The 8,090-nt window shown below is 35.7% G+C and overlaps 1 protein-coding gene across 1 annotated transcript; it reads left to right on the top strand.

The window, feature by feature from the left end:
* The first annotated feature begins 82 nt into the window (after positions 1-82).
* On the top strand, positions 83-1,639 carry LOC102212735 (uncharacterized). The gene is made up of 4 exons (XM_005741217.1): positions 83-446; positions 954-1,085; positions 1,220-1,281; positions 1,415-1,639. Exons 1-4 carry the CDS (start codon positions 83-85, stop codon positions 1,532-1,534), a joined length of 678 nt encoding a protein of 225 aa, XP_005741274.1. The 3' UTR covers positions 1,535-1,639.
* The last annotated feature ends 6,451 nt before the right edge of the window (positions 1,640-8,090 follow it).

Raw genomic sequence — 8,090 nt, forward strand, 5'->3', positions numbered from 1 at the left:
TCTTCTAATGTTTTTGTGTATAGGTCCCATAGGAGCTTTAACTTCTAGTCATAATTTGACCAGTGGAACAGTGTTGGAGATGATGGTCAGACCAGGAGAAAACATAACTCTCTACTGTGACTGTAAAACTTCAACTGGAGAATTCATAGTGTGGTACAGGAATTGCTCTCATGAGAAACAACCTTCTCTTGTTCTAAAAACAAAGCTTGAGCAAAGACAATATAAACCAGGTATTGATTATCAAAACCTTCTGAATCCACTCCCTAATTTCCATCTTGTGAAAAATCATTCCTCGCAATCCTATGACCTGCTGATCACAAACATCACTGATTCAGATGAGGGCTTCTACTACTGTGGAACTGAACAGTCTAAGGTGAAGGACAAAGAAACAATTAATCTTGAATGCCTTTATAGATATGGAAACCTCACCACAAAGATCCTACTTCGTAAGTATTCTAGTGTGAGTCATCAATAAATGATCTGTCTGCTTATTACAACAATTTGACATGAATATAATGGTAAAAATACAAATACAGAAATAAATAAACATAGAAATAAAACAAACGTTTATGTTTAATAATTTTTTAAGATATATTCTTCCTTCAGAATAATTTGCCAGGCTTTTACTACAGCTTCATGTATTTTGCTTGCTTTATTGTAAGCAAAATAGGTATTCAGGTGACTGAAACAGACACTGCAGGATATTCTTTTTCTTAATTTTCAAAAACTACTGGGTGCCTATTATTATATGTTATGGTTTATTTTCCTTCTGTACTACCGTTGGCTGAATCTGAGCAGAAAGTTCATTGCTATATGTTTCACATGTTTGTCATTCTGGTACAGGTTGGTCTTTGTAATGCAACTAACAACATCATACTTAAAATTATCCCCAGATCTTTTACCTGAATAATTTAGGGGGAAAAAAGACTAATTTCAAAGCTTTTTTTACTCAGACCCCCGTGAGCCTCAAACCACGCAAAAAGACTGTGGTATATGCTGGATGCTTCTCTTCTCTCTGTGTCCAGCTTTTGTGGCCCTCTCATCTCTGCTATGTTCTCTTTTGATATATTACCATCACAAGACAGGTAACCGCTCTGTTTCATTTGTACAACAAGATTTTTCATCACTTTAGTTCCATGATCATTTGACCATCACAGAGTTTTGTCTAGTAAAAGAAAAGAGCCTTTGTACATTTTAAATTTTTTTTAAATGTTCATAGCTAAGAAACCTCTGGCTGATGAGAAAAGATATGAGAGCAGAGACCAGATGAGAAGAAATCAGGTCATATATCATATTTATTGTCTTTGCTACAGCTTGATTTTTTTATAGTAATGACACAAAGCTATTTAGCTCTAAAATGCATTTATCATTTGTCAGTGCTTGATGATAATTCTAAATAATTATGAAATTTTAGAATGAAGATGTGTGTTATGCAGCACTGGAAATCCAGCCAGTATCTCAGAGACCAAAGAAGAGGATTGCCCAGAGTTCAGATTTCAGTGCCTACACAACCATGAATAGTTTTCACATGTAATGAACTTTTTTTTTCCTCAGTATGGTTACTAAGTATTATTGATAAGTAGTCTGTGCTACCAGATCTGATAAGGAAAGATTATGTAAGATTATGGTCTTTTTTTCCCCCAAAAATCAATGTAAGGAAGTGATTACCTCCACAAGAATTCTAATGCTTAGATATTTAAAAATAATAAATATTTACTGTGTTAGCAAAGTTTTTAAAATTGCGACTTGGTGTTAAAGTCACCTTAACTTAGAAATATCATTTTAACTTCTTAATCCTCCTATAACAAACCCTTAGTATTTATGTGATCATTGTAATACATCTGTGTGCTGTGCTTTAAAACAGTGAATTTTCAGATACACTGTAGGCTACAATATTTTTTAAACGTAATAAAGTTCATTAAAATGTAACCTATTTTAATTGTGAATATTTTGCATTTCCCTTACTGATCGACAGCCTACCGTGAATGGTTTGACTCACACAAAAAAGAGTATAAAACAAAAAGGCCCAGGCCAAAAGCAATTTAACATACTATTATACCAGTTGTATTAATTTCTAAATGGTTCTTTTACAGATTCATATATACTACTCAGAAAACCTACAGTTTTTGGACATTTTTGTGTCATTTTGAAGACTAATAGATATCGATGTTAATTTAACATTTCATATCCAACTCTACTATTTGGTGCTGTGCGTATAGAGGGAGATGTGCTGAACCACCATCTTGCACTACATTAAGCACCACATCTGTCCTCATCCGCACCTATCTGCTTGATAGTGTTGCTTTAAGATTTGTCCAAGTGGCTTTGTTGGCCTACCTTGTGGTTATGATGTGGTTGGGGACAGGATGGCCCTTGGCAAACATGGTTCAACTACAAACATTATGTCTTAAATGGTCATAGTATGATAGCAAGATCTGTACTCTAGATGAAATAGTTTTTCAAGCACTTTCAGTCAAATGTTGTGCAAAGGAATAACATTTGATTGTCAACTAACTTTGAAAGGCAGAGCTTCTCAGAAGTAATGACTGGGGGAGGTTCACCAATCTAAAAAAAATCTGCATCTACAAATTGTGGAACAATTTCCTCAATGTTAAATTGTGCACAAGTCCATAATATCACCCAGAGAGTCTAAGAATATGTGGAAAGTTCTGTACACACATGAAAATGCTTAAAATAAATATTGATTGCCAATGATCGTTAGCATTTATTAGCACAATTCGCAGTGCCATCCACAAATGCAGAATAAACTTTATCATTACAAGAAAAAGCCAAATGTGAACATGATGCAGAAATGCCACCATCTTCTCTATATCAAAGCTCATTTAATATTAACTGATGCAAAATTCTTCTATAGTCAGATGAATCAAAGTTTGCAATTGGAAAAAATGAACACAACATCCTCTAGACTAACAAGGATAGGGAGATGGACAGTTAAGCTGATAGGACATCCAAAGTTATAAGATCTTGCTCTTAGTCTAATCTCAAACATGCTGCTCCAGAACCATGTACTAGAAAGGAAGTTCAGCACAGCTAAGTTATTTTTTCGTTTTCTGGATTCACTTACCCTGATATTGGCAGTCAGGATAACTGGTCACATGAAGCAGTTTAATAACTCGTTAACTTAACCCAGGGTTTCCCATACACATTCACATGAAATAGGTGGTGTTGATAAGTGTACTGGCAACAAAGTGGCTGATTTTACAAAGAAAGATAAAACTATACTATGAGAAAAATATGAAGCGATTAAGCACATAACACCAATTTAAATTAGCACTGCTGCTGTAGATAAATTAGTGACATGAGTGTATGTTGCAGACTGGAAAAGAGTTGGTATATTGATGAAGTTTAGCTAATTTAAAGGCAGGATTGATAGCAAGAAAAACATAACATTTATTAACAACAACGCTATCATTACGACACAAGAAATTCTGAAGCACTATAATTAATATTTTGTTAAATTAATGTTTAAAAGACAGGCTTAGTTGTTATTCTTTCAGCGTCAACCTCACTGCTCTTTGTTGGTCTGAGAGCACATATTGATTAATATTATTATAAAAACAAATGTATGCTTAGTCTGCATGTAAATTTGATGTAAAGTCAGCAAGTAAAAATAGCTCCTCTGTTTTAGGATCCTATATTTATGGTTATAGAACAATAAAATTGCTTTTAAAATTGCTTTCAGCCAACAGTAATGTTAAAAAATGTAAAAATTAAGTTGTTTTTTAAGAATTTATATGTCTCATGATTCATCAGGGAAATGCAAAGTAGGTTTGGAAATTGCAGGTTATGTGGCCCTGAAGTGAGTTTAACATTACAGACAAAGGACATTTTATTATAATAACGATTACAGGACAATGTTATAGTATTAGTTTTTCAAGTATTTTTATGTGTGCTTTACAAAAACAGACTAAAACTTATGTCAACACATATTTCAGATGATCAAATCCATTTGAATACTACAGAAAGCTAGCACGAGTGAATTCAAAATGCAATGTCTTGATGCATGCTCAATCATCCAGGTAAGTAAATCTCCAAAAGTTGATTCTGTTCATCTGGATGTAACGTTTTCAGTGGGAGAAACGTTTCGTCACTCATCCAAGTGACTTCGTCAGTCTACAGTCAAAATGCAATGTGAAAAAGTTATTCAAATACTATCAGGCCCCAACCTGAAAAAGTCATTTTCCCCTTAACCTAATAACTGGTTGTGCCATCCTTGGCAGCAAGATATATATGAATATATTACTTAAATCCATCTACAACAGTGGTTAGGATGGCTTTTTGTTTACAACAATTCATGATGCCTATTTTTAACTAATTTTCTGTGTTTTGTCTCATGTTACCAATCAGCTATTATCTTTAACAGAATGAAACACTGTAGCTAAGTTTATAATGAGCAAAGTTTGTTTCAAGGACATAATACAAAGAATAAATAATACTTTCTCTGTCTTGAAGCTACAACAATACAACTCTGACAGTAAAGTCAACTTCAGCCTCCTCATCAGCCGTCAAACAGGAAACCCACAACATCAAAAAGCCCCTTACAGAGTTACAAAAATTCCCTTGCAGAGAGTTTGACATGCATTATAATGTACAGTTTGATTTGCTTGACATTTTATATTGAAAATATATTTTGAGAACAGAGCAAAAGTATTTCAGCGTCCCAGATCTATGCTATCTGGACATACATAACTACCTTATAAACTTCCCATCCTACTACTCGGGGGACTCTTTAAAAGCTTACAAAAGCCTGGAGGGTTACAAATGGACTCAATCTGGCTTTGCAACAGCTGTGGAATCTTCAAGCAAAAAAAAATTCTGCATCATCACTGGAAAGGTAAGTGTCATATTATCCGAGGCGGTGTGACATCGTTAGCGTTGTCGTTTGCTAAAACACGTCTGGTTGTCAGTAGCTATTTTGTGTTTTTGGTGTACTTAACATTTGTAATTGTATTTATAGGTTCAACATTCCCAAAGGCTTAATGACCCACTGTTAAAGCCATGGGTAGTAGTGAGAAAAGACGGGGTTGTCTTGGGAGCACACTGTAACTGCACAGCTGGCCTTGGTGAGAGCTGCTCACATGTGTCAGCTGCTTTGTTCAGGACATGGCAGCATACCAGTGGAAAAAAAAAGAAGAGATAGCTGTTACATCTAAGAAGTGCAAGTGGGCCATTCCAAGTGAGGAGTCTTTAAAGAAAGTGGAGTATTAGCAATGCAAGGACATCATTTTTAACAACTCTAAACAAAATAAAAAAAGAGAAATCTGCAAAAGATCGTCCTGGCCTCCAAGCTTTCCCACCTCTGACTGCTGCTGAGCAAGACCAACTGTATCACAACCTCTCCCAATGCCGCACACAAGAGGGGAAGATCATCAAAGCTAAATTAAAATTCTAAATTAATGCTATTTTTGTTATGAAGCAAGTGGCTAGTTTGTAGATTTTTGTTCACTGACAAAGGCAATACATTTTTTTCTGATTTTGATTCTGATCTGTATCTGTCAATCAGGAATATGAAACGCAGTTAGTGGAAATCATTTGAGATGGATGTGAAGATCCAAAAATAGTAAGCCCAGGTCTGCCATTCTCTTATTCTGATATTTGTAGGACAAGTAAGAAAGCTTTCCCTTCAAAAGTCAAGTCACAATAAGCAAACAAAAAGTGAGAGTGTATTTGTTGGTTGAGCACATCAGTCACATCATTTTCATTTACATCACTGGAAGGGCACCACAGATTCAGATACATTTGTAAGCTCACAACATACACCCACAATCTTGTCAAGACAGGTCACATCATTTTCTCTGTCTGTCTGTGAAAGTTATGGGGAAAGTGCTTTGCAAGATTGTGTACTTTTGACGGAGAACTCCTATTACTCTTTTATATGTATCCTGAGAGAAGCAAGACATCTGGTGTTCTCCAAATCAACAGGATCCAACTGTTTCTTTCCACAAGTAAATGCTGGAATCTACTGCATCACCTGGGAGCAAATGAGATAAAAAAATGACTTTGTTCTGTAATAAACTTATCACTTGTGCGACCTCCCCATTCGACTTGTACGAGAAGTAACACTGAGCACTGGCTAGCAATCTACTCAGTTTCTCTAGATATATTTCTAAACAATCCATGATGCAAACAGTCTTCTCAAAGCTGCTGTTTTGAAATGCATATAGCAAAGATTGTCTTAGGGATTCTCTGTCAGGCCATAACACTAGCTGAGAGCTGCAATCGCACTGTGGTACACAGTGGTACACAGTGGTACCGAAACCCAGGAAGTGGCATGACGGGTCCACACCCGAACAAGGGAAGGGAGGAGCTGGCCCAGATAGTGGCTGAAATGGCGGCCACCCAGCGGGAGCAGGCGGCAGAGGACTAGCCCATTGTCTGCTATCGAATATTTGATACTTGTGAGTTAAGGACTGAGTGAGCTGGGACTCTGCAAACACTTTTTGATTCAAATTAACCTCCTTCATCGTCTTGGCTTGGCCTTCAACTCTCCAACAATGTACATCTTGACTGTTTTGTTGAAATTCCTGTATTCATATACTAATATCCCACATGGAAAGAAAAAAAAAGAACTATTAATGAGAAACACCCTGGATAAATGGATATATTTTCTCTCCATCTCCCCCATGCAATGTTGAAATCACCCTTTGACGAAACTGATTGGGCATAATCTGAATGATTTTCAACAAAGACATGCATCAATGATATCTTGCCAATGGGATGCATCATAGTTCTTCCCAAATTTTGAATTCATGTTGCCATGAGATGCAACCATTAGGGGCTCTGTTTGGCATGTCACCCTGCCTGTCATTGAAGGCCCTCCCCTTTAGTAGAGGTTCCAAAGGTCCCGCTGCTTCCAAAGCTAATTGGTCTTTAAAGACTAGTTTGTTGATTACAAAGAAGTTCAATATAACTGCATACAGAACATACTTTAAAATATTTAAAAATATGCTAAGGATTGCTCTATGTATAGGGATTTTTGTACAAAGTTTGGCTGAAATTGGCCCACTGGTTAAGGAGGAGATATATCATCATTGTAAGATGGAACTTGTCCAACTACTCTTTTCCTCTATTGTGTTTAACAAAAACAATACCCATTCAATACAATGCTAATGTTTTATTTGTTTTATAATATCACTTATGTTTGTTCTATATCAAAAACCTCAGATACAAAAGTACGGTGAATAATTGAGGTTCAGCTGGAACAGTTTAAATGTTGGCCAGGTAGTTTGAAGAAACTTTATCTCGTTTTTACATCAATACAAAAAGAGACACACGACCACGAAAGGAAATGTTACGCTCAACTAACCAATCACAACATGCATTTCCTTTAATGGAAAAATCCTCTCCTTTCATGATAGCCGGCAGTAAGCTTTGCATAGTTTACAGTAGTGATGGGATTTCCGGCTCTTTTTAAAGAACCAGCTCTTTCGGCTTGGCTCACTAAAAAGAGCCGGCTCTTTCGGCTCCCAACCGGCTCTTCAGGTTGTTTTGTTGCTTTAATTAATAATTATCAACAACAATATAAAATTATGCACAAAAGGAATTAGTAATGTAAAAAAAATGTGGTTTTCTTTATGTATGTTTATATATAAATATTTATGGGGGCCCCTAGAGACGAAACACGTACAAACTCCAAAACACATTTCTAGCATTAACTGAACTTCCAAGACAGAGCTACCTAGATCACTTAAATTACACAATCGAATTCATATGTTTATTGTTTTTGTATTAATACACAAACACTCATATATATATATTCAAATAATTTAGAAAAAACAAACTTAATTTACCTGTTACTAACACACACCCAATCCGATTGTTGGTACTTCCTGGCTTGTGTAGCCACAAGGTAGCAAAAGCTCAACACGGCCCCTAGCATCCTGGAGCACTTCCGTTGTGTTTTGAAGTTTGTTTGTGCTTTGTCTCTAGGGGCCACTGTAAATATACTTTTATTTATTCACTCCACATAAAATGTAATAAATAAATTATAAAATACAGAAACCAACTATTTACATTTCAACTTTTAACTACTTAAATTTTCAGCTTTTTCCTTTTAAACAAATTTAAAG

This window comes from Pundamilia nyererei, unplaced genomic scaffold (genome assembly GCF_000239375.1).
Source record: "Pundamilia nyererei isolate P.nyererei 1_Seehausen unplaced genomic scaffold, PunNye1.0 scaffold00107, whole genome shotgun sequence".
Taxonomy (NCBI): Eukaryota; Metazoa; Chordata; class Actinopteri; order Cichliformes; family Cichlidae; genus Pundamilia; species Pundamilia nyererei.